At 43.6% G+C, this 25,551-nt stretch overlaps 1 protein-coding gene across 6 annotated transcripts in view; it reads left to right on the top strand.

Moving 5' to 3' along the window:
- Nucleotides 1-25,551, top strand: part of pcnt (pericentrin) — a 42,384-nt gene that overhangs the window by 5,368 nt on the left and 11,465 nt on the right. For 2 of the 6 annotated variants that reach the window (XM_058091434.1, XM_058091436.1), the window contains 39 exons: nucleotides 779-1,581; nucleotides 1,649-1,978; nucleotides 2,057-2,393; nucleotides 3,238-3,654; nucleotides 3,723-3,941; nucleotides 5,264-5,359; nucleotides 5,432-5,575; nucleotides 5,942-6,137; nucleotides 6,224-6,291; nucleotides 6,377-6,641; nucleotides 7,253-7,353; nucleotides 7,463-7,577; nucleotides 8,519-8,645; nucleotides 8,750-8,869; nucleotides 8,952-9,030; nucleotides 9,770-9,865; nucleotides 9,953-10,064; nucleotides 10,145-10,185; nucleotides 10,265-10,387; nucleotides 10,462-10,681; nucleotides 10,753-10,885; nucleotides 12,207-12,660; nucleotides 12,743-12,928; nucleotides 13,026-13,097; nucleotides 13,894-13,998; nucleotides 14,173-14,325; nucleotides 14,874-15,020; nucleotides 17,209-17,369; nucleotides 17,446-17,863; nucleotides 17,951-18,113; nucleotides 18,899-19,141; nucleotides 19,556-19,788; nucleotides 20,027-20,134; nucleotides 20,438-20,458; nucleotides 20,766-21,002; nucleotides 21,073-21,246; nucleotides 22,135-22,287; nucleotides 23,672-23,851; nucleotides 24,146-25,153. In XM_058091434.1, the coding sequence (XP_057947417.1) occupies nucleotides 779-1,581; nucleotides 1,649-1,978; nucleotides 2,057-2,393; nucleotides 3,238-3,654; nucleotides 3,723-3,941; nucleotides 5,264-5,359; nucleotides 5,432-5,575; nucleotides 5,942-6,137; nucleotides 6,224-6,291; nucleotides 6,377-6,641; nucleotides 7,253-7,353; nucleotides 7,463-7,577; nucleotides 8,519-8,645; nucleotides 8,750-8,869; nucleotides 8,952-9,030; nucleotides 9,770-9,865; nucleotides 9,953-10,064; nucleotides 10,145-10,185; nucleotides 10,265-10,387; nucleotides 10,462-10,681; nucleotides 10,753-10,885; nucleotides 12,207-12,660; nucleotides 12,743-12,928; nucleotides 13,026-13,097; nucleotides 13,894-13,998; nucleotides 14,173-14,325; nucleotides 14,874-15,020; nucleotides 17,209-17,369; nucleotides 17,446-17,863; nucleotides 17,951-18,113; nucleotides 18,899-19,141; nucleotides 19,556-19,788; nucleotides 20,027-20,134; nucleotides 20,438-20,458; nucleotides 20,766-21,002; nucleotides 21,073-21,246; nucleotides 22,135-22,287; nucleotides 23,672-23,851; nucleotides 24,146-25,153 (8,358 nt within the window). The remainder of the gene's footprint in view (nucleotides 1-778; nucleotides 1,582-1,648; nucleotides 1,979-2,056; nucleotides 2,394-3,237; nucleotides 3,655-3,722; nucleotides 3,942-5,263; nucleotides 5,360-5,431; nucleotides 5,576-5,941; nucleotides 6,138-6,223; nucleotides 6,292-6,376; nucleotides 6,642-7,252; nucleotides 7,354-7,462; nucleotides 7,578-8,518; nucleotides 8,646-8,749; nucleotides 8,870-8,951; nucleotides 9,031-9,769; nucleotides 9,866-9,952; nucleotides 10,065-10,144; nucleotides 10,186-10,264; nucleotides 10,388-10,461; nucleotides 10,682-10,752; nucleotides 10,886-12,206; nucleotides 12,661-12,742; nucleotides 12,929-13,025; nucleotides 13,098-13,893; nucleotides 13,999-14,172; nucleotides 14,326-14,873; nucleotides 15,021-17,208; nucleotides 17,370-17,445; nucleotides 17,864-17,950; nucleotides 18,114-18,898; nucleotides 19,142-19,555; nucleotides 19,789-20,026; nucleotides 20,135-20,437; nucleotides 20,459-20,765; nucleotides 21,003-21,072; nucleotides 21,247-22,134; nucleotides 22,288-23,671; nucleotides 23,852-24,145; nucleotides 25,154-25,551) is intronic. The other 4 variants (XM_058091437.1, XM_058091440.1, XM_058091438.1 and 1 more) reach the window with 4 other exon arrangements.

Below are 25,551 nucleotides of genomic sequence, written 5' to 3'. Positions count from 1 at the left end.
TGATTAGTTTCAGTATAACGTTATGAAAAGGAATACATTCGGAGACTTGTTGGTCTTACTTAAAGATGCATGCATTTTAGTGTATTCAGTGTAATAAATATTATATGACTCACGGAAATAAATTTAAAAATATGTGGCTTCACGGCTGCCGACCCCTGAAATAAACGGTAAATGACTGACACAATGTGATGCTTAAGACGTTTTACCACTGCCTACAGAGCACACATGGCGTCTGTAAAGGCAACATTTTATGATTTTGGATTTCAAGAAAATAATTATTTCTTAAAATTTCCAAGTCATGACATTCGGAAAATAATTGGTAATTCAGTGCAAATCAAACCGGGTAGTGTCCATATCAACCCAAAATATGACTGCTGCAAAAGACAGATTGTTAAAAAATGTTTCAAAGATTGCTAAATGGCACACAGAGGGTTATGGTGCTAATTTTAGTGGTCAGCATCAAACAATTATTCAGCAGCTGAGACATAGTCTATGATGGATGATGGATGATAGTCAGCTCCTATTGTACTGATATTGAAAATATTAGTTTTGTCTTTAAAAATAGTTTTCCAATAATGCATCTAGGAAACTAGAAGGGTTGTCTTATATTCTCGGTTGTCTTGTATTCGAGACGTATAACGCTATTAAATATAATATAAATCTATTTTATACAAAGTCATAGGGGCCTGGCACTAGCTGCAGTTGAATAAATGAACAAATGTAAATTAAATGTGCACGGAGAAGCTAAAGGTACGCCTTTGTTTTTTTTGTGATGCAGACAAGTGTGGACTTTTTTCGCCTTAAAAATCAGTCCGGAGCAGAAGCTCCTCGCGTTGTACAGCAGGAGCATGGTTCCCCCATTGAAGACTTCAGCCTTGCGGATGTCTCCATGGAGGAAGGCTTGGGCCTGGACAGCAAGACGGAGACGGAAAACGTCCTGCATGAGCTGAGAGTCGAGCTGCAAGAGGAAAAGGAGAACAGCCTTCGTATATGTGCCGAACTGGAGCAGGAGCGGGAGAATCACCACCATGTGCTTTCTTTACTGGAGGAACAAAAGCGAGGCTGGGAGGAGGAGGTCCAGCTTCACCGCACTGAGCTACAGCAGCTCAAAGTGGAGAAGGCGACGCTCAACAGAGAAGTGCTGGAGCTGAGGAGCAGACTTGAGGTGGAGAAGGAAACTGAGGGAAGAGTGGGCAAACAGGAAACCAAATTCACCCTCCGCCTACAGAGCCTTGAGGATGAACGACTTAGACAGGAGGAGGAGATGAGGTGGGTGAAGGAGGAGCACAAAGAGGAGCTGGAGAGACTCAGCCAGCTGTTGGAGGAGCGTGTCAAAGAACTTCAACTCAGAGAGGAAGAGGTCAGGGGACTTAAAGCTTCTAAAGATCTTCAGAACCAAGCAAAACCTGCGTGCTGCGTTGAGATGAGCAGCACAGATGAAACCAATGTGGACACGATGAATGTATCGGCACCTGCGGACCATCTGCTGGAGCGCTACTTGTGTTCTTCCTTTGCACAGTCTTCACTGGTTCATGAATGTGTCGAGCCTTGTAGTCAGCTGGACATCTCTACAAGCCAAAGGTTTGAGCGCCCTTCCTAATTTGTGTTTAAATGCATCCCCTAATTGAGGTCTGTTCTTCCTTTACAGCTTTGAGCTCAATAGCCAACTGTTTGGCGACCAACCTCTGCTCTCCATTTCTAATTGTGCCCCAAAAGAGGGCTCGAATGTTCACAACAGCTCCCCTCATCCCTCATTGACTGACAATTCTAACGACCTGTGGTTAAACGACTCCACCTCTGGCCCACTGGAGACGAGCGGCGTCTCTGAGCAGCGTTTTGATGGGATGGCCCTGGAAGAGCTGCTGAATCAGCAGTGTGGAGAGCTCCGTCAGGAACTGGCGATGAAGGACCACCAGTTGAATGTTCTGAGACAGGAAGTCGTCAAGACGACTGAAGAGCTGGAAGAGGCTCGGAGCAGGTAGCCATGATGTTTTGCATCAAAGTAAGCCATAACGTTTATCAAGGTTGACTTAATGCCTTTTATGTTTGTGTTCAGGTGGGCTCAAGTAACGGAGGAGCTCATGGAAGGTCTCAGGGAGCTCGATGAGGAGAAGGAAAGGAGGAGATTTGCAGAGGAGGAGATGAGCTCAAAAAATCTCCAACTGGAAAGCCTTAGGAACAAATTTCCTAGTGCCTTTTTGGAGGAAAAGGAGTCAGACGTCTCTCTTGAAGCTTTGGCAGAGGTGGATAAATGCGGCGGAGAGCTAAAGAAGGATCAAGAGAGTTTCCAGTCACATCAAAACCAGCAGGAGATGCGGGGAGCATTACTACAGGAGATTAAACAGGTCGCAGCGGTTACGTCTCAAGATGACAACCGGCTACGAACGCTGCAGGTACAGTAAAAGTAGCTATCAGGATGATTATTATTATTAATGTATTAGTCAAAAAAATGATAAGCCTTTATTTGTATTATTTCAATCACGGGATGGCAAAGATAGCTTTTTTTCTCCACTTTGAAATCTTAATTTCAACCATAAATATAAATCATTCATTAATTTTCTACTGCTTATCCCCATGAGAGTCGCGGGTGTGCTGGAGCCTATCCCAGCTGTCTTCGGGCGAGAGGCGGGGTACACCCTGGACTGGTGACCAGCCAATCACAGGGCACATATAGACAAACAACCATTCACACTCATATTCATACCTATGGACAATTTGGAGTGGCCAATTAACCTAGCATGTTTTTGGAATGTGGGAGGAAACCGGAGTACCCGGAGAAAACCCACGCATGCACGGGGAGAACATGCAAACTCCACACAGAGATGGCCGAGGGTGGAATTGAACCCTTGTCTCCTAGCTGTGAGGTCTGTGTGCTAACCACTCAACCGACATGCAGCTCAATATAAATAAACAATAATAATAATAATAATAATAATAATAATAAATAACATGTTTGATATACAACAGTAACTGATAATGCCGTAAAAAAATTAAAAAGATGGATACACCATAATTCCCCGGTACTCTCTGTAGTTGAGTAAATAACCAGCCATTTACAGAAATAGACCACAGTTCTGCTGAGATGAATGTTAGACTGATAATTCGTCAACATGGGTAAATTCATAGACTCCGTTATGAACAAACGGGGGCATCTCTATTAGTAGCCTAGTAAGATTTGAAAAAATGGGGTGAGAATATGACTGCAATGCACTAAATATGATGTCTCTTACCTTAAAGGCCAGTTATGATGATCTCATACTTGAGCTAGAAGAGACCAAAAGAAGGCATCAAACCACATCCGCCCTCCTGGACAAAAGGGCTGGGGAGATGGACCTAACCGTAGAAGACCTCCAAATCACACGTACTCGGCTACTAACTGTCCAAACAGAGGCAGAGAGCCTGCAGGAAGAGCTGGAGAAGGGGCAGAGCAGTTTGCAAATTGCAGAGAAACAGAGGAGTGAACTGGAGGCTGAGATTTTGTGCCTGAGGCAAAACCTTAGCTGCCTGGAGGACGCCCAGCACCTGCCTGTGGAGGAAAGGGAAAGGCGTTTAGCAAAAGAAGAGGAGATGGGTGAACAAATCAAGAAGATAGAACAGGTGCTCCAGGAGGAACTTAAACAGTTTGAGACCAGGCTTCAAGCTAAGGATGCTGAGGTGAGACATAACTTTTGAATTCCACCTGAGCAGAAATACTGACAATGCCTTTTTGTATTTTAATGTAGCTGGCCAAAGAGAGGGAGAAATGGGAAGACGAGATGCAGGAGAAGGACAAAGAACTTGTGGATATAAGGGGAATACTAGATGAGCTGAGGATGGAGAGGGAGGAAGAGGTGAAGGCTCTGCTGGACAGACAGGTCTTGGCTGTGGAGGAGGCTACAGAGAGGCTCAGGGCGTCTCACCAGGAAGAGATGGACCACCTGATGGATAAACATCATCAAGAGGTGCAGCATCTAAACTAGTCATTTTATAGAATTGTATTTGTATTTGTGAAACCTATATTTGTTATTCATGTCTTAGTGTGGTGTGACGACATTACTGAAGGACTCGGGGAGTTTAGACCAGGGGTCTCAAACTCAATTTACTTGAGGGCCACTGGAGCTAGGCTCTGGGCGAGGCTGGGCCGCATCAGGTTTTCCAAAAAAAACCAAAAACGCATTAATTAAAAACAGAAAAATGAATAAACTTTGCTTTTGTTCCGATTTTCTACAAGAAAAGCTCTGATAAAACATTCCACTGTTCTCAAATATCTTAATTTTTATTTTTCTACACAAAATAAGATGAAAAATAAACAAATCAAGAATAAAGAAAATCAATCTGTAATAAATAAATATAATAATAATAATAAAACACCAAATAATAAAAACTTAAGAAACCACATATAGTTGGTGGGTAGACAAATGATTTTTTTCAGATTAAAATGAACAAAGCATTATTAGAGCCCTGTAGACATGACAAAACACAACTATAGTCACATTTATACTCTTTTTATTTACAACATATTGCGCAACTGCAGGGTCTTGAGACACATGCTAACTCGCAAACTAAAGAGCTAGCGACCTAAACGGTAGCCTACAAGTTATTTCCTTAAAACTTAAAAAGCCAAAAACTTACCACTTCCACAAGGATAGGGAGGATAACTATTAACAGTTATTTAACCTTTAACATGAGCATTAATCAAACGTAATAATTTTTTCTGGGTACATGATACCATACAGCATCCATATCAAACTTGCGCGGGCCGCACGAACATTAAACTTTCATATCGCTGCCCCCACCGTCTGGAACTCTTTGCCCCACTCACTCCGTGCTTGCCCTGACCTTCCCACCTTCAAAAAACAACTCAAAACCCACCTCTTTAAATCTGTTTTTAATGTCTAACCTTCTATATCTGACTGCTGTGCCCCGCCCCGCTTTTTTAACTGTGTACTAACCAATGAATGTTGTATTTTGGTGTGTCTTTTATTCTGTTTACTTGCTCTATTCAACTTCATTCTTTTGTAAAGTGTCTGAGTATCTTGAAAAGCGCTATACAAATAAAATGTATTATTATTATTATTATTATATCAAGGCGGGGGCCTCAAACTAGTGTCCTGTGGGCCACATTTGGCCCGCGGGCCGCGTGTTTGAGACCCCTGGTTTAGACAAATGTATGCTCAAATGCTTTTTAGTGCTAGTAACTCCACTCTAGTGAATCCGGACTGACTCCACTATATTTGTATTTGACTCCATTTCGTTTAGTTGATTCATGCCACCCTCTGTCTAGATTATAGAGTTGAACGCTCGAATGGAGGCTGAGCTACTGGAGCAAAAAGCTGCCTTGGAGCAAGAACAGAAACGCCAGATCAGCCTTATTAAAGAGGTGTGTGCCTAATACATTTCTTTATTTGATTTTCTTTTTACATCATTTCCTGCTCGTTTCATTGCCCTGCAGGTGACTGAACGGGAAAATGAGCGGATGCTGTCAGAGCTCAATGTCCAACACACTGAGGAGCTGAGCCTGCTGAAGACGGAAGTCTCCTTAGAGCTGAGGGAGAGTCTAGAGGCTGCACATCAGGCTGAACTGGAGCAGGCACAGGTAAAGGCCTCACCTTTTTACAGGTCCCAAAATATAATATTTCCTACAAATTCTAAGTAAGTCTCATACATCCCACTAGAGTGTGTTGGAAGTGAAAGTGTCCACAATTGAGCCTTAATGCTGGAACGTAGTCTCAGTGCTTTAAGTCTTACGTGTCTAACTTTAACGCTGATGAGCTTTATTTGTGCTATCCACTTGAAAAGCTCAAACAAGGGAGAAAGATGATAGATTTTCCTCATATTTAGTGCTCATTAAGATACTACATATATGGACACTCATTACTGTTGGAACATCCTTAAAGTAATATGTCCCTTCATGAGATTCAGACTTTGGAATAATTACACCTCATGTTCTCTTTCCCCAAAGGCCCAGAAGAGACTTGAGCTGGAAGCCTTGCGCTTGAGCCTGACAAACGTCCCCCAGACTCAGGGCTTTTTGAGGGAGAATTTCACCCACGAGATGGAACTCCTGCAGGCCCAGCACCAGTTAGACCTGGAGCGAATGAGAGAGCAGAACCAGGCTCAGCAGGACAGACTGCGAGAGTTGCATCAGCGGGACATGGGTGACAATGGAGTTCTTTTTAAATGAGAGAAATGAACACGACTGAACATAAATAATTGGATTGCTTTGGGTTTTTTGTATGATTAGGGGAGTTGCAGCAGCAGTTTGCTGAGGAGAAAGGTTCCATGGAGGAGAAACAGACCAAAGAGATACAGGTCAGACTTAAAAAAACCAAAACATTGAATTGTTGTGGTTCGTACATTATTTTTTAAGTAGTTACCCATTCTATTCTTTGTACAGACTCTAAGGTCAGACTGGCTAATTGAAGCCGACAGCACCCAATCAACGCTCCAGAACAGCCTTACAGAACTTGCCAAAACACACGAAGCCCTCAAAGCAACTAAGGAAGCTTTAATTGAAGCACAGGAATCTCTGACCCAAACTCGGACAGAGCTACAGGAGTCAAAGGACCAACTGGAGAGCTTGGAGACCACCAGTCAGGAGCAGAAGCAAAACCTGGAGGAGGAGCTGAAACAGGCCTGGGCCGACAGGGATGCTGCTGCCCGTAAGCTTCAGTCATTACAAAATACCGTCAGTGTTCTGAATGTCTGTTTGGTTACCTAAACCACAAGGAGGACAGGGTGATAATTGAAGAGGGGCTGTTATTTCCCAAATTTGGAAACTTATTATTTACCCGTAAGAAGTCTAACAATGATTTGGAGTGCATGAGAAAGTGGAAGAGGAAAATGCAGTTGTCTTTCACCACTCTGTTATTGATTAACATGTACATGAAACATGGCAGCAGCAGAATTAATGTTGTAATAGCAGTAAGAAGCAAATGGCTCAGCCAGCAATATTAGCACTGATTGATTCATTGTGAACAACAAGCATGAGTTTCACAACAGCAACTGAGTAGCAAAGTTTTAAAGTGCATGCAAAGGTAGGTATAGCAGCTGGAGGCTGACTACTCTCCATGTTTCAAATACAGCTACTGCCATCAGGAGGTTACCTTCAACCACAGCTGTTAATGTGTCAATGTTTTTGGACCCAGCACCAAGAGACCTCAGCGGTTATTTCCTTTTGTACCGGTGATTTCAGGATAGGAGCTGAATAGAGGCGTTAACTGGAGCATTTGCAGTATTTTTTTATTATTTCTGTTTCCATAAATACTGTCAGGTTCTCTGGAAGAGTTGGTTTGCAGCCATAAGGCATTGCTTCAGGAAAAGGAGCAGCAAGTGCGCCACCTAGAGGACAAAGAGCGGCACCTACAGCAAGAGGTGACTTTGCGGAAAACACAATTTGCTGTGCTGCTCATCTAAAATAACTACATTTTATTGCTTTTTGCCACATTTGAATAAATTAAGATCATGCTGTGGTTTTGTTAAGCAGGTGTTGCGGCTACAGCAGGAGAAAGACCTGCTGAAAAAGAGCTCGGAGCAGGAAGTAGGTCAGTTGTGGACCCAGATGGAGAGCATGAGGGCCAATCGTCAAGAGTTGGGAGGTGAGCTTTATCATCCAGTCTGACATAGTGACAGCCCTTTTCATCAAACGTATTGATTTAACACTATTGAAGAAATGATAGTCAACCTGTAAACAGGTTCCGACGACAACATTTCAGGCTTTAAGGGAGGGAGGAAGTCTCATTAATGACGCAGCAGATCCTTTCACATGTCCAAAGACGTGGTAACATGCCTAGTGTAGCCCATGTGAATTTCTCTATTTTCAATGACCAATTTCACTTCCGTTTTTATTTTGTCTCTCATTTTCTTTCACCCTCTGGCATCAAAAACAGTTAGCCTCATTTGTGTGAGACAAGATGCAGGGCAAAATTCATTCATTCATTCATTTTCTATCGCTTTTTCCTCACGAGGGTCGCAGGGGTGCAGCTGTGTTTGGGCGAGAGGCGGGGTACACCCTAGACTGGTCGCCAGCCAATCACAGGGCACATATAGACAAACAACCATTCACACTCACATTCATACCTATGGACAATTTGGAGTGGCCAATTAACCTAGCATGTTTTTGGAATGTGGGAGGAAACCGGAGTACCCGGAGAAAACCCACGCATGCACGGGGAGAACATGCAAACTCCACACAGAGATGGCCAAGGGTGGAATTGAACCCTGGTCTCCTAGCTGTGAGGTCTGCGCGCTAACCACTTGACCGCTGTGCCGCCCCCGCAGGGCAAAATGGTTAACGAAAAAGGACAAATGTGACTGTCATTCCTCTGTCACCGGTTGGTGACTATGTGTTCTTTTGCTACACGCTCTCTACTAGTTCTAATTCACGGGGGTGCATTATGAGTAGTAACATGAGGACCTCCCACCAGTAATGTGTTTTTGCATGGAGCGGCTCCTACCACCAGTGTGACATCATGGAGGAAGGAGAAAGTAGGCATCAGTCAAACGTGTGTTTCAAGCAACTTGTTTCTGTCATCCCCAGAGCTGAAGGAACAGCTGTTGGCTCGCTCATCCTGCGTCGATGACATCGAGTGCCTCAAAGCAGAATTTAATGAACAAAAGCGTGAAATCAAAGAGCAGAACGAGGCCGAGCTGGAGAACCTAAGGAGGTACGTGCACACATTAGTCATGTCTTTTACACATTTGTTTTATTGGAGCACAAACTAATTACGGCATTGGCACAGTGTTTTAACATTCACAATTGCTGCTTCAGGTACTTTGAGCAGCGTTTGCGCGTGTCAGAGGAGAGCTACCGAGAAGAAATTGCTCTGCTCCAGCTGAGACTGGTGGAAGACGCTTTAGAGGAATCTGTGCTTAAAACCGCAGACAGCAGGTATGCCACAAAAGCCCCTTGCTAAATGTCCTCATATCTGTTTTGTCCATCATGTTTCTCATTGTATGTATATCCCTTTCAGTTTTGCACCACAAAGTCCAGCTGATGAGGAAAAAGATGGCGAGCAATGTGACACCAGCCTCAAACTGGAGAAACACAAGGTGAAGCATTAAGTTTGTAAACGGTGACAATAGACTAGGGATGATAATTGAGTGGTAGATTGTTTCTTGACGTAATTGAAGCAAAATTAATTGTAATACTTAGCTTCACCAGCAGGGGCGCTGTTGATTCAGTCTCATGTTTGCTATCTCAAAGAAAATCAATATTTTGGACATCTGCTGTTCATGAAACCTTCTACTCTTCCAAACAGAATTTAGATTTATAACAAATTTATAGATTTATAACATTTTATGTGGGGCGGTCGAGTGGTTAGCGCGCAGACCTCACAGCTAGGAGACCAGGGTTCAATTCCACCCTCGGCCATCTTTGTGTGGAGTTTGCATGTTCTCCCTGTGCATGCGTGGGTTTTCTCCGGGTACTCCGGTTTCCTCCCACATTCCAAAAACATGCTAAAAACTAAAAAATAAAAACTCCAAATTGTCCTTAGGTATGAATGTGAGTGTGAATGGTTGTTTGTCTATATGTGCCCTGTGATTGGCTGGCGACCAGTCCAGGGTGTACCCCGCCTCTTGCCCAAAGACAGCTGGGATAGGCTCCAGCACCCCCGCGACCCTTGTGAGGAAAAAGCGGGAGAGAATGAATGAACATTTTATGTCTATCTGTTTCGACAAACATCAAGGTGCTGACATTGCCTTGGTTTTTACATTTTAAAAGTTGCTCAGAAAAGGTATGCTACTCATGTTCAAGTTGATTTAAATATAAATGCCGTGTCACATCCAGGAAGTGCTTGACATTAGTCTACACGCTCACCTGGAAGAGAAGCACACAGTGGAGCTGACTGAGCTGCAATCATCCTTTAAGGAAGAACTGCAGCAGGTTAGCAAATTTTTCCCAACATGAAAATAAGACTTTGGTCACTTTTTCATATTTCTATTGCCCTGTATTTTTGTCACTGCAATGTAGGTGCGTTCTGACCTGACAGACCTCTACTATGGTGAGCTGCAGGAGATGAAAACCCGTCATTCTTTGGAGCAGGAGCAACTTCGGGCCAAGCTATCAGATCGTCACTTGCAAGGTTCCTTTACATGCCTAAAACATACATCATGCATGTACATGTATTATAACAGAATGATTAACCATTCACCTCTCTCACAGAGCTGACTCGCATCCAGTTGGAGGCTGCACGACAAATCGAGGTGAGAGCGTGAAGCAGTATTGAAAATGCCTGCTGGTTGTACTAGAGATGAGAATGCAATTGTGGTGTTCTTAAATCAGGCGGAGGTTGAACAGAGGTTATGGTGTCACACTGAGGAGCTGCACACCAAGATGACCCTCATTCATACCCTGGATAACACAGTACTCAACATGGACAAACAACACAATGCGGAGCTGCAAAAAGTAAATTTCGTGAACACCAGATGGGTGTCGTGATATCTTGCAGGTTAAAATGTGACAAAATGTCTTTGCTGCAGTTGAAACAGGAGCTTGACAAAGAGCGCGCTCGCCACAAGGATGTACTGATGCAAGAGAGGGAACATGCGCAGGAGGAAATAAGGAGCATAAGAGATGAGCTCCAAGAGAAGCATGAAGCCTTGAGGATTAACCTCATAAGACAGATGGAGGGGGAGAAGGCACTCTTGGAGGAGAAGAACAAGCTCAACTCCATCCAGCCAGCACTCGACAACAGCCAGAGTACGCTTGCTAATTTATAATCACCATAGTGTGATATTCAGTCAGATAACTGACTGTGCCTTGCTTTGTAGATCTACAGGCCCTCAAAGCCAAGCATGATGTGGAGCTCCAACGTGAGAAGAACAGCATGGCCAAGGAGATGAAAGAGCTCGCTGTTTTGCTCCAGCAGCAAGCTGAGGAGCGGCTTAAACAAGCCCAAGAGAGGTAAGAGATCTTATAGCGAACTGGCTTGAGGTCATCAACTCGCATACTTAAATGTGAAATAAACAATTCTGCAGCTTGTCACACATACCAAGTTACTTAGTGTAAATATTCTTACTATTTGGACTACATTTGCGAGTGTAAATTTATGTTGCAAGAAGTCCATCCATCCATTTTCTACCGCTTATCCTCACGAGAGTCGTGGGCATGCTGGAGCCTATCCCAGCTGTCTTCGGGCGAGAAGCGGGGCACAACCTAGACTGGTCGCCAGCCAATCACAGGGCACACATAGACAAACAACCATTCACACTCACATTCATACCTATGGACAATTTGGAGTCATCAATTAACCTAGCATGTTTTTGGAATGTGGGAGGAAACCGGAGTACCCGGAGAAAACCCACGCATGCACGCCAAGTGTCGCCAAGTTAGTCGCCAATTAACCTAACATGCGTGATTTAATTTTTTTACTAGAATAAAGTAATAATTTTGCCAACTATACCACGGCCATCCACACAACTGTCCTAAACAAGTACCCTCTTTCTCTCTCTAGAAATGTTGACTTTGTTCTGCTAAAAGTGTGACTTTTTAAAAAAGTTTTTTTTGCTGTTATCGCATGATTTAATTCTCTGAAATCTGTGACATTTTCCATGCAATATTATGAGTCTCGTCCCACAAAATTGCACATTTTCTTCACATTAAATTCCAACTTTATTCTTGTTAAAGTGCACCTTGTTTTTTGCTGCTCACTGCTTAATTCTCCTGCAATACAGTAGATCCTCACTATTTCAAATTAATTACATTCCAAGACCTTTTTTATAACTGTATATCAAGCCAAAATCAGTATGTGGATCAAAATAGCCGCTGTGGCGACCCCGGAATCAGGAAAAGCCGAAAGAATCAAACAAATACAGTATTGTATCAACATCACCTCTTCACCACATCACCACCTTGTTTTATTTTTGGTGTCTTGTGAGAAAGCGCCCCCTGTTGGATTTACAGCTGCAGCTTTTTTCTTTGCTTCTTTTCTCTTTTTTCTCCCTGCAGATCGCATCATAAACCCACTTTTTTTAAGTTACCATAAGAAACAAATTATTTACAATTTAAACAATTTAAAGCAGAGAAGAAATCACTGTTCTACTGTGTTGACTTTTTGTGTCAAATGTATCAATATTTGTATATATGGATTTATTTTTATTGTTTTCTATTCATTACAGCGACACTATTCCTTTTGGGTGGAAAAATTTGTTTTCAAAATGAATACATTCGGTACACACTTAATATTTTGATATTTAAGTATTTTCATATGTTTTTCCCCCCTCAGATTTGAAGAGGAAAAGGCTATTTTGGAGCAGTGTTTCTCCCAGAAAATTGAAATCTCTCTGGCGGAGCTGAGGAGCAAACATCAAACTGAGCTGGAACACGAGAGAGCGGCCCTACTGAGCAAACACTCCCAAGAAATGGACTCCCTTAACGTCAAACACAAAGCACATCTGGACTCTCTCGGTGCCAGTCACAGAGATCAACTCGTCGCCATGAATGGAGAGCTCCAGTCCAAGCACAATGACCAGCTTGTTGCCTTGGAAGCGGCCCTCAATTCCAAACGCAAGGAAGACCTCCGCGGCCTGGAGGCGATGTTCCGAGAAACCAGCCAGGCCCAGCTTGAGGCTCAAGAAGCTGAGTTGGCACGGAAACACCAGGAGGAGAAGGATGAAATTGAAAAGAGGATGCTTGCTAATATGGACACCTTGGAGACCACGTACTTGAAGGAAGTACAAGTAAGTTTGCTTTGTGGTGCTATCTCTTTCGAAATGCTTTCTTTGTTGTTGTTGTTTTATTCTGCTGTACGTTTAATCCCAGATGCTGCGTGATGAGATGGTGCGGCTCGAGCAGAGGCACCACCAAGCTCTTACCAGTCAACAAGTGGCGATGGAGTGTCACGTTGCAGAGCAGGAGGCCAACAGAGAGGAGCTGAGGAAGGAGCTCGCTCAGATGCACATGGACAAGTTTAGGGCCATGGCTGCTGAGCTCAGCCTCGTGCACCAGGTTAAAACACTGTTTAATGTTCACTTTTAGCACTAAATCAAACCATTATTTCCTCTTGTAAGTTTATGTAGGGGATAATCCTGTTTTTGTTTTAAAGGCTGAACTGTCTGCTGAAAAAGAGACACTGGATGCTGAACACTGCAAAGCTCTGGGTGAACTTAAAGCACAGGTATCATTATTACTCTTTGTTGCTTCAAAAGCCATCATTCAGCTGTCTCACATACTATATATGAATAACATATCATTGCATTTTATCATACAAATCTTCGCTTACTGACCAGACTTGCTTCAATTGATTGAGTATAGCCCCTTTTGTTTTTGTGTGGATCCCGTTCAGATTTTGTCCACCTTGATCAATAGATTTCGCACCTCAAATGCATGCCTTCTCCTTTCCTAAATAGCAGGTGGCGCCACTAAAAGGTTCCAATCATGTTTACTGTGATGTCACTGTAACTTCGTAGCACAAAACACACCGCCTGCTCAGCAGACATGTTATCTGTAAAGCTCAAGTTTAGTGGTGGATTTGTAAAGAGAGACAGAACTGCAAAACATTTTGACACTGACTTGAAAAGACTTTGGGGGAAGGCGGAAAATGCAAAAGAACAGGACTGCCAACTATTTGTGGCGGTTCTTGGCTAGATGACGTCGTCTAATGTGCAGTGAATTTTTATGGATACTGTGGGTGACAAAAAGAGCAAAAAAAAAAACACACGAAAAGCAAAACAAATACAGAAATTCAAATCACGCTTCATTTTCTCACAAGCAAGGCGGAGTCGCTTGTGAGAGCATTTTGTTGGGAGGGGTTATAAGCGATTTTAGTTGCCGTATACTTTTCCTTCAAATAATGGCAACTAAATGTTAATATGCAGACAGAACCAGGCTTGTTTTCAGTCATGATGGCCTTTTCCGTGGTAGTCCAGAGTCTGCTCGTCTTACCTTTTTTCTTATCCATCTCATCTTCTTAGGTTCTAGAGCTGGAGCAGCAGCACAGCGCTGCTCTTCATGAGCTTACGCAGACGTACACCACTGAGAAAGAACAACTCTCCCAACAGCACCAACTCCAGCTACAGGTGAATGCACACAACTTCTATATACAGTATGTGTGATTGCTAGCTTGTCTAACAGCCCCATAGAGAAAGGATTATACGGTTCCCCGACCCTCATAATGTTGTGGTTGACTATTCTTCCTTATCTTTTTGTTGTGGTGCTATTAAACCAATAGATTATACTCTTTTCCGTCGTAGGAGCTGAAGAACATCTCAGCCCGGGAATTGGAGGCATGTCGCAGGGAGCTTGAAGAGGCGTCGTCAAGGCAACGGCAGCATTTCCTGGAGGAGGCGGAGCTCCTCAAAGTCCAATCAGAGGAGAGGCTGCAGGACAGGATTAATCAGATGAAGGTACAAAACAGATTTTTGGAAATCTTATGTTTTGCTTGGTACCCTCAAAAGCCTCGAGTTGAGGGTATTTGCCAGCTCTTTTTGTGTTTTGCGTCTATTTTGTCGAGCAGTGTGACTTTGAAACAGCATTATGTAATCTCTGTGGATTATTGAGGACTGTTGTGTGCATTGCTCCTCTAATCTCCAGATGCACCAGTTCATTTGAAGGTTTATGTTTTTTTTGTATTGGACTCTTTCCCAGTGGAGCTTTATTCAAACCCAGTTTCCACATAATCCCGCCATCGTATATGAAGGGGCGTTCTTGTCCGTCTGTGTTCTCTGACCAATGTCGACGACTGCATGTGTCTGTGTCCCTACCATCTGAACAGTGGCTAAAGGGGATGGATCTAAGCTTTTTATCCTCTGATGCAGAAGGTTTTTAGGCTGAAGGTCCTTTTTTTTTCCTCTCCCCAGACATTTAGAATTTCACTCATGAGACATGTCCAGAGAACTCTGACGTACCTGATCAACGAAATATACATGGAACAGTTGCATTTCTTTTTTTCAAGGCTGATTTCCAGCAGCAGAAAGAGGCGGAGCTTGAGGGCCTGAGGCGGTCCTTCACATCTGAACACGAAGAGAAGGAGCGCATCTACACAAGCAAAATGAGCCAGCTCACTGCCCAACTGCAGCAACTAGACGCTGTAGTTGCCCAGGTACTACACTTATAATATACCAGACCATACGCACATGCAGATAACCTGTATACCGACTTACTAGATTTACGCACTCAAACCACTTTTCTGCAAATAGTGGAAGTGAATGTGAGTTTCCATGAGTAAAATTTTATATATTATTTTTTTTTATCTCACAGCACTCTGTTGTGAGTAAAATCTTTCATTTCCTTGATGGACAATTAGTGGAATAATTGATTGTACTATGTTTTACCACAAAGATTTTTTATTTCAGGGCCGCATGGTGGCTTAGCAGTTAGCATGTTGACCACACAGTCAGTAGATCTGGAAGATCGATCTGGGCATCTGTGAGGAGCTTGTGTTCTCACCAGTACAGTGAGGACAAGCGATGTAGAAAATAAATGGATTAATATATTTTATTTCAAGAATAACCTTTTTTTTTTTTTTTGCAATAATTCATTTAACAATTCAATTTTAAATGCTATGCAACATATAGGTGTCTCCTGGGCACTAGACCTGGCGGATGTGGGGTAGCATACATAACATATTTTGTCTTTTTTTTGGTTGTCATCCATTAATTTTTTGTACAGCTTAACCTCACTAGAGTCATGGGGGTAAGCTGGAGCCTAGCCCCTCTTCGGGCAAGAGGGCTGGTACACCCTAGACTGGTCACCAGCCAATCACAGAGCACATATAGACAAACAACCATTCACACTCACATTCATACCTATGGACAATTTGGAGTGGCCAATTAGCCTAGCAATTTTTTGGAATGTGGGAGGAAACCGGAGAAAACCCATGCATGCACGGAGAGAACATGCAAACTCCACACAGAGATGCCTGAGCGGGAATTCAAACACGGGTCTCCTAGCTGTGTGGCCTGCGCACTAACCACTCGTCCACCGTGCATTATTTTGTCATATTTTTGTAATTTTCTTAAAAGTAAAGTTAAAATCTTGTCTTGTTCATTCATGTAGACGCGATCTCATGTATCGTCTCTTTGCTTAAACTGGCCAAAGGTTAGCTCAAAAATTTGCTTCTTTGCACTCCTTTTGTGGAACCGTTTAATTCAAGACGTACTCCAGGGTAACCAGGCATGCATGTTTTGAAATAAATCAGACTAAACTAAAAAAAAGACACTCTAATATTTGGTTGGCTTGCCTTTAACTTCGTTTATGGCATACATCTGCTGTGGCATTGTTTTCACAAACTTCTCCAATGTCAGATATATTTCTGTTCAGAGTTGTATTAATTTTTAGCCAATATTTTGTATTCATGATGGAGAAGTTTCCTGACTGTCGCTACAAGGTTTTTCTTTTTTTGCATTCGACAGATTTTAACCTGATTTTAGTAGTTCCATCAATCTCCTGTTTTTGCCTACATGACGCAGGCCAATAATTTCACACTTGTTTCCACCCCCTTGAATGTGTCTTATTGTACATTTCCCTTATTTCAGACTTGTCTGTTTTTAAAAAGTTATACTATTGATCCACATGATGTGGAAGTGCCGTATCCTGTGATTGTGTGTTTAAGTTATGACTGCCTTCATTTGTATGCTACTCCAAAGTCTCAAAAACAGCCAAGTGTGATTTTTTTTTTTGCTCTTTTTGCAGATTGCTAGCAATGCTAGAAATTGAATGTGTGCTGTTACGTTCATTAAGCTTTAATCGTTCATTACTTTTTACCTAGTTCCAAATGGGTGTTCCTTGTAGTCTGACTCAAATTTACCGCAGAACAATTGAATTACTATTAAAATTAAAAGGACTTTGGTAATCCGCATGAAGCCATCGGGTGTTCTATGCCGCAAATGTTAAGTCAGCGCTTCTACTTTGCCGTCGTCATGGGCCCTATCCAGCTTGTCTTGTTTGATAGTAAGATATTAACACACCACCCCCTCCCTTGTGGGCTTGACTAAAGAGCGGCTTAAGAGAGGTTGGGAGGGTTCTGTTTCCCGGGCGATGCCATTGTTTGGCCGATGCAGGTGGATGCATGAGACATTTTTAATGGGGAGCGGGAGCGAGAGCCAAAAGGGAGGGAAGCTATGGTGATAGTTGGGGCAGACAAGGAGACACGCAGGGAAGGAAAGGTAAGGAAAAAGCTTGTGCTGATGTCCTGGAACTGTCAGAATAGAATAGAACTTTGGCGTTTTATTCTGATTGTGACATTGAATTTTTTCAAACGATTCATGTATAATTTTGTCTCTTCTCAGTTGCGAGCGGAGGTTGGCTGCCTGCAGGGAGAGCTAGAGGGGAAGCGTGCAGAGATGGAGTCCCTGGACGCCCACCTCCAAAGACGGGAGCGTGAGAGCCAAGAGGGAGGGAACCTTCTAAAATTGCTCACCGATGACCTGCAGACTGCTAAAGAAGAGAGGTAAGCATTTTTTTTATTTGCACTGTAACACGTGTGTGTGCGCATGTAAACACTCATAGTTGCCCATCTTTCATAGACACAAATTGAACCAGGCCAATGACAAGCTGAAGAAGGTCCTAATGGAGATGCTTCGCAGCACTATTGCGACTGAAGAGCTGATTGGTCAGAAGCTCAGCACCAGACCTAACACGTCTGCACAATCTGTCCATCAGAGGAGCTCAACAGGGTGTAAGGAGGCACAAGAACCAGGTGTGTTCACGCTTAAGTCTTCAATTGGCCCAACATGTGGACTTGACAGCATATACACTGTGGGAATTCTCATCACAGATATGACTTCCGAGGACTTGGAGCTGACTGACGCGCTCTGTGAGAGTCTACTGGTCTCGGACTCACAGATCAACCCCGGAGGAGAAGAGGCGGCTCTAATCGCATGCAGTCGACTGCGCCACACAGTGGATGCCCTCCTCGAGCTGCTCAATCGGGCCAACACACAGGTACTGATGAGCCTATCCATGTAAAAATCACACTCCTTTTTTTCAAAAGTTACTAAGCAAAACTGTATTTTTGTTTCATTGCCACAGCTGGAGCAGACTCATAACATCCACTTATCTCTGGAGGAAAGGTTCCATCAAGGCCAAGAGGACTCGGCTCAACTCGTTGAACAGCACAAGCTCCTGTTGGTGCAGATTGAGCAGGAGGTGAAGTTAAAGAGTCAGCTGGAGCTGGAACTTCACAAGGCTGAAGGTGAGCGATTAAAAACAGTATTTGTTCTGTATTTAAAGGTCCCATGTTATAGTGTTTGTCAACCAGCTTAAATAAGTGTACTGGGCATGTGTTGCCCAAAAGCGTCGCCTGGATTTAGACAGTTTAAAGTGCCTTTTGTAAGCCATGTAGGCAACACATTTTGTATGTCTGTAGCTTTAATGCTAATTTATGTATGTGTGCATGCACTTGTGTGCTTGCATGGCTCAACAAAGTGTCCACTTTTTTATACACTTTAGCGCTGCACCTGTCCAATGTAATAAATGCCATATCACATACAGCAAGGTAACTTTTACGAGTGGAATAGGAGGACACAAATGTTAGCAACACTAGCAAAGCTATGTGAGCTAAAGAGCTATCGTTAATTTTTTAACAGGAACATCATGCATATTCTCTGAAGAAAAACACAACGATCATACTTACAGCTCTGTAGCTGTCTGACTGATACTGAGCTATAGAGCTATAGAGCTCCAGGCTTTATTTTAAGATGTGTAACAAAGCCTGTTTTTAACAGGGTAGGAAATGCAAAGCTTATATGAAAGCGTGAATGTATACACGGGCAAGGGGTGGAGAGGAAGGAAGTTGTTTTTCCTTCAAGATGTCATGAAAAGCCGCATCTTCAAAAGATTCAGATTCAGATTTCAGCCCAAAAAGTGGAACAAAGAAAAAGTGAGGGAGATGATAGATGCTCATAAACAGGCTCTTGGGACACTTTTACACAAGTCACAGTCAATTTGTTAACATAGAGATTAACTTGATAAATTCAGGGCTCTTGGAGGGCTACGTGGCTGAAAAGGAAGCTCTTGAGGAGGCCCTGCTGCAGAAGGAGGCGCAAGAGGAGAGATTAGTGGAGGAGCTGGAGGACCTCAGGAGGAAGGCGCACCAGATGGAGGGCTTCGGCGCCGAGCTGAACATCATGAGAGCGAAACACCAGGAGCTCAGCGAGGAGCATGCCATGCTCTTACGCCAGAAGGAGCATCTCTCCGCCGACCTCGGGGAGAGGGAAAAAGGTGAGGGGAGGTGGGTGCTGAGCAACGTCTGTGCTTGGCATAAAATGTCACATGACCTCTCCGCCATGCACTTATGTAATGGCTGTGCTCAGATGTGTCTTCTCTCCGTAGGCCATTGGCTCAATTTAGATCCCGTGGATGGTTTATGGGTCAGAGTATGTGTGCAATGAGGAGGTGGGGAGACGGTGTGCTGTGGTCTTTGGTTGCTTTCATAACATTGTCAGTGCGAGTACTCTAGCTTGTTGCAGAGCCTCTTGGAGGGTGGTGGTCTCTATCGCTTTGCTTCATCTGTTCTAGATTGAAAGTTTTCCCTTGCTTTTTGAAGAGTACAGTATGTGTAACTGTATGTGATTAAACCAGCATCTTCAGTGTACTCCCTTGCTAGTATATTGAGTTATGTTTTCCTTCCCAAAGCTCTGCTGGCAGAGACGGAGCGTTTGACCCAAGACAGACTGGACTTGCAGCGGCAGGCCGAGAAGGACCACGGCTCTCTGTCTCAGCGCCTCAGGAACCTGGAGAGAGAGCTAGAGGAACAGGAGACCAAGGGCCTGGAGATAGAGCTGCACCACAAGGCCCACACTGAAGACCTCAGCCAGCAAGTGCAAGCGCTGGAGAAACAGCTCAAACACAATCGGCAGTTTATTGAGGTGATTTTTACACATTTGTCTTTGGCTTTCAATGATGTTCCAATTGGGAGATATACAGTACGTCTGTTTGAATGTTCTGATCTCCTGTTTCAATGCCAGTGTCATACGAAGCAGAATACTGTTGCCATGACGGAATTCTGCGCTTACATTGTGAAACTTCCGATTGCTCCATCCATTGCTAATTAAATAAAATGATTTTTCATGTGACTACATTTACACTTTGATCCCATGCAAACAGGAGCAAGCTGTTGAGCGTGAGCATGAAAGAGATGAATTCCAGCAGGAGATTCGACAGCTGGAGAGTCAGCTCAGGCAGACGGCCGGAGGAGAGGTCAAAGTGCACAGGGTGAGAGGCTCTTTATTTACCAATTGTTTTTTTATTACTTATAATTTCATTAGTATTTTATTTCAACCATTTTTATTTATTTATTTACATCTGTTCAAGACTACTTTTAATTGCTAGATCAACAAAATTGCAGCAAGGAGTGCATGCATGTCTGCATTAAATGTGTTTTCTGTAGGTTTGTGTGCGAGTTGGCAGTAAAGAACCGTTAACTGAATGCCTATGGGTGCTTGTAGAGGTTGAAGTGTTGCACTGAGCTTGACCTTTTGATATGTGTTTATCCCTGTGCTGAATGGATTGCTGTAGTTTGAGGACTTGGTTCTGCAGGTATGGATTTTGTGGCATACTCCTGAATCTTGTGCATGTTTTGCAATTTTTTTTCCGTAGATTTTTTAATTAGCAGTGCTTATGTCATCATGCCCTTTTCATCAGTCATGTGCATGCTTCATTTGCTCATCTTCCTTGCCTAATTGCTCCTCCACCTCCATGTCGCTACTCCCTGGAATGGCTTCACTTCATTATTGTATTCTAGAGGCTGCTGATCCGGAATGGCTTCTGTTTTAGTCACAAATCACGTAGTTGGCAAAACTCTGTCATGTCGCCCTCTCTTGAAACCCCACTACTGTGTTCCTAGGTGGAGAATCTACAAGCCATTATCAAAGACAAGATGGAGGACCACGCCTCCTCAGTGGCGGCCAATCAGCAGGCACAGCGAGAACTTGTTGAGCGCAACGAGGAGATAGACAAGCTAGCCGGGCGTATCCGAGAGCTGGAGCAAGCACTGCTCAATAGCACTGAGTGCAACGTATCCGTCGGTCAGCTTGAACAAGAGCTCCACCGGGCAAAGCTGAGGGAAGAGGCGCTCACACAAGTAAGAGCTAATTGGTATTTTTACTGTGGGTGGCATTTGTAATGTTTGCATGCATCCACCTTCTTGACAGGATAAGCAGGCACTAGAGCAGCAGCAGTTGTCCAACAGGCTTCAAATATCAGCGTTGCAGTCCAAACTGGATGAGACGAGGCACTGTTATCACGATAACACACGTGAACCCACCCAAGAGCTTAGGGATGCTCTGGACACTGCACAGCAAAGCCTACAGAGCAAGGAACAGGAGGTTGGGTACATTTTGTCCACTTATACTGTACATCAGGGGTGCTCATTAAGTCGATCGCGAGCTACCGGTCGATCGCGGAGGTGGTACTGGTCGATCGCTGGTCGATCGCGGCGTGACATTAAAAAAATATCATCCTAGCATCAATGCCGTCACTTGATTGATATACAGGGCAGCCATTCAGATGACAACTGAATGTTGCCCTTCGGGCGACCAATCAAATCAAACAACGTCTCTAAGTGCAGCAGAACTTACGATGTCAGCCTATCATCCATCCCCGTTACTTGATTGACATACAGGACAACCAGTCAGATGACAACTGAATTTTGACCTTTAGGTCACCGCTCATGCGTAAACAACGATGCAAAGTGCTAAGCTAGTCGGCGAATTGCGAGATTTTAAGCCCTCGCTAAAGTTTATGGTCACTAAAATGAGTGAAGGAGCTGGACCAAGTAAAAAGGCATAAAACACATCACTTCCATACGGATATGGAATATTATACGGATATTATGATACGGATATTATCCATGACTGATAAACATTTGGAAGTGTGCTTGAGGCTGGCTATCAGCAGCTACTGTCCGGACTATGCATCCCTGGCTGGTTCAATTCAGTGCAAGTCATCAAAGTAAACTCAGGTAATTACAAAAAATGTTAATAGTTAATTATGTGTGTTTTGCAATATTTGCTCATTTGGTTATGTAAGGTACATCAACATACATTGTACGTACAAATAATCCTCAATACATTTGAAAATAAATAGATGTTTTGCATTTTTGTAGTGGGTAGATCATTTTGACTCGGTCATTTTAAAAGTAGCTCGCATGCTGAAAAAGTGTGAGCACCCCTGCTGTACATGATTTCTAAGGCTAATGTGTGTTTTATTTGAAGGTGGAACTCTTACTGAGCCAACTGGACAATGTGCAGAGAGACTTGAGCATTAAGGAAGTCGAGTTGAAACACCTGACGCTACAGTTGGAGCGGCTCATCAGTGAGAATGCTGCCCGTGTTCATGAGCTTCAGGAGCAGATTGAGGCCCTCAAGGTATGTGAACACATACCGTATCTCATACGTGACTACAACCGTCACATTTTAGCAAACATCCAAGGTATCTAAGGTGGAAGTTGGATATTCAAGTAGTTGAAATGTATGGTTCCTTCAATGAACCGCAGCCCCCCAGTACCAGCAGCACTCATGCAGACCCGGACCATGACTATGCTCGACTCTATACAAGGCAGTTATGGTTGCCGACTACTCGGGCAATAATGGCTGTGTTGAGTCATCTTCAATACAAAGATCTGTGATAAACAAGTTTGGGTCCATGAGGGCATTCATTTTAAGAAGAGTAGCGAGGAGACCTGAGTTTAATTCTGTGTGGAGTTTGCATGTTCTCCTCGTGCATGAGTTTTCCTCCCACATTCCAAAAACATGCTAGGTTAATTGGTGACTCCAAATTGTCCATAGGTATGAATGTGAGTGTGAATGGTTGTTTGTCTATATGTGCCCTGTGATTGGCTGGCCACCAGTCCAGGGTGTACCCTGCCTCTCGCCCGAAGACAGCTGGGATAGGCTCCAGCACCCCCACGACCCTCGTTAGGAAAAAGCGGTAGAAAATGAATAAATGAATTGGACTAAATCATCTTATTTTTTTTAGAAATAAACCACTAATGTCAACTAATGATAATACAATAATGATAATAATGCAATATTTGCTTGAATACAGTGTCACCTTTCACTCTATAAAGAATATAGAATATATAGAATTTCCATATATATGTTTTTTTTTCTCACAGACATTTGTGCTTTGCATAGTACTGTACTGTGCATAGTTTTTTCCCAGATGGGAAAAATTGGGTCGGGTGTTTGAGATGGGCAAATTATTTTGGTTGCCACCACTTTTGAACACATTGGGCATATTGTTGTCCTTGTTGATGGGCTCACCTTGCTCTTTCGGTCTGAATATTCCAACATGGGGGGGGGGACTTTGTTTTGTAAGCATCTTTTACCCATCCTAATTTCTCCCTGCGTTACCTTGCGTTGCTCTTCACAAGACTGCACTGCTCTGCTGCGTGTATGCTAGTGGCTAGCGACTATATGACTGACATGAGCTGACTCGTATGATGCTAAGGACAAAGCATCTACTGTAGGTGCTGAACCAATGCAGGGTGAACCTTCTTTCTGCTTGAGGCAAGAGATGAGGAAAACAGACATGGATATACTTGTACTGCATGGAGACCAGCTAAATTTACTTAATTTTAATTAGTTTGAATACTTTATTTATCGCGAGACATTTTTTCCCCCCTCACGTCACGTTTTTAAATTTTGCAAGATCTTGCAAGACACCCCTATTGAATAGTCTGAGGTATATACACGTTTACTTGTACTGTATGTGTTATTCTATACAGCTTTACATTTTAATGTTTTCTAGGACAAGGTGTGCACTCTTACCATACTGGTGGAGGAAAAAGAGGCACAAAGAAAGATGGAAGACCTTGTGGAGGAAAGCCTCCCGTCCGCTTTACTGGAGGAGAAAAACCAGGAGATTGACCACCTCAGCAATGAGATCCAAAGGCTGGAACAGGAGCTGGAGAACACCAGGGACAACAAGGTCATACATGCACACAAAGTAAACACTAACTTTCCAGTAAGTGTATTGGTACACACTTGGTGTACGCTGTAAAGGACCCAACCTACATGCCCCAAGTCCAGGTCATTGATATGCGAGTAGAAAAGCTCTGACAGGCGGTGTTTGGCGCCACCTGTGTTCCATGTATACATCTATAAATCCCAGAATATCTTATGATCCGATGAAAAATACAGACCCATTTGAAGTTTAGTTTTAGTGCTGGATTACGGTAGTGGTGAAACACAAATTGTCTGTGTTTGGTTGTTCTGTCAAAAGGAGTTGGAGGCTGACCTTCACGATTTGAGCTCACAAGTGGAGCATCTTCAGTCGGAAATCACACGGTTGCGCCAGGACAAACGAGAAGAGGAGGAACGCCTTCATGAGGTCATCAGCACACTACAGGCAGAGCTCTCTACACTCGGTGCCAACGTGCACGAAGTCAGTGACTCTCAGGATGGCGACAGCATCAATCCCTCGCCCGCACCCAGCCCGGAACCTCGCCACTTCGCCCTCCAGGAGTCCGAGAGGCGAGGCAAGCCCAACAGCCTGAAGCAAGAGCTCAGTCTGACCTCCTCTCAGTCAGTTCGATCACGCCTCAAAGTCCTTCAGAGTCAGCTGGAGATGCTGGCGGTGGAGAAAGAGAGCTTGGAGCGTTTGCTGCACACCCAGGAAGAGGAGTACAGAGGACATGGGGAGGAGTTGGGGCGGAGGCTCTCAGCTGAGAGGGAGAAGGCCGATGAGCTCAAAGCGCTTCTCACTCTCAAAGAGGCTGAGCTTGTAGAACTCAAAGCTCAACTAGAAGACGCAAAGGAAGAGCAAAAAATATCTGAGGATGAGAGGAACAATTTCAGACTACACGTCCAGCAGGTGCAAGAAGAGAGAGTGCACCTCAGCGCGCTGGTTACTGAACTTCAAGAGAGGGAACAAAACACAGTCAAAGAGGTTGAAGTTTTAAAAACAAAAGGGCAAGAGTCAAAAAGTGAAATAACGGCGCTCCGAGAAAGCAACCTCATGCTGGAGGCACAAGTCCAGAGGCTACAAGCCAAGATCTTGGACAGGGCAGAAGCTCTTGCCAAGGAGAGGGAAAGGACGGAAACACTTGTGACCGTGAAGGCTGAGCTGTCAGCAGAACGTGAAGTGCTCAGGAGGAGGGAGGAGCATCTCCAGGAGGAAGTTGAAAAGTTGAGACAGGAAGTTGCTTCCCTGCTGGGCCACATTGATGACCTGACGATGCAGCTCCAGGAGAGGGAATCGAGTCAAGAAGATGCTCAAAAGGACTTTTTGGTAAGTCTTTTTCCCGTAAGGTGAGCCTTGAAAGCTGTTAAAATTTAGAGACAGTCGAGTACTACTTGGCTGCCACCAGCAGAGGTGCTGTTGGTTTCAGTCTCTGGGGCTTTGCCAGCTGTGGACAGTTGACTGACAGCAGGGGTCTCAAACTCAATTTACTTGAGGGCCACTGGAGCTAGGGTCTGGGCGAGGCTGGGCCGCATCAGGTTTAAAAAAAAAAACAAAAAAACGCATTAATTAAAAACAGAAAAATGAATAAACTTTGCTTTTGTTCAGATTTTCTACAAGAAAAGCTCTGATAAAACATTCCACTGTTCTCAAATATCTTAATTTTTATTTTTCTACACAAAATAAGATGAAAAATAAATAAACAAATAAAGAATAAAGAAAATCAA

The sequence above is a fragment of the Doryrhamphus excisus genome, chromosome 13 (genome assembly GCF_030265055.1).
Source record: "Doryrhamphus excisus isolate RoL2022-K1 chromosome 13, RoL_Dexc_1.0, whole genome shotgun sequence".
In the NCBI taxonomy this organism is placed as follows: Eukaryota; Metazoa; Chordata; class Actinopteri; order Syngnathiformes; family Syngnathidae; genus Doryrhamphus; species Doryrhamphus excisus.
The sequence above is the reverse complement of the archived record's forward strand: the minus strand, read 5'-3'. Positions and strand labels throughout refer to the sequence as shown.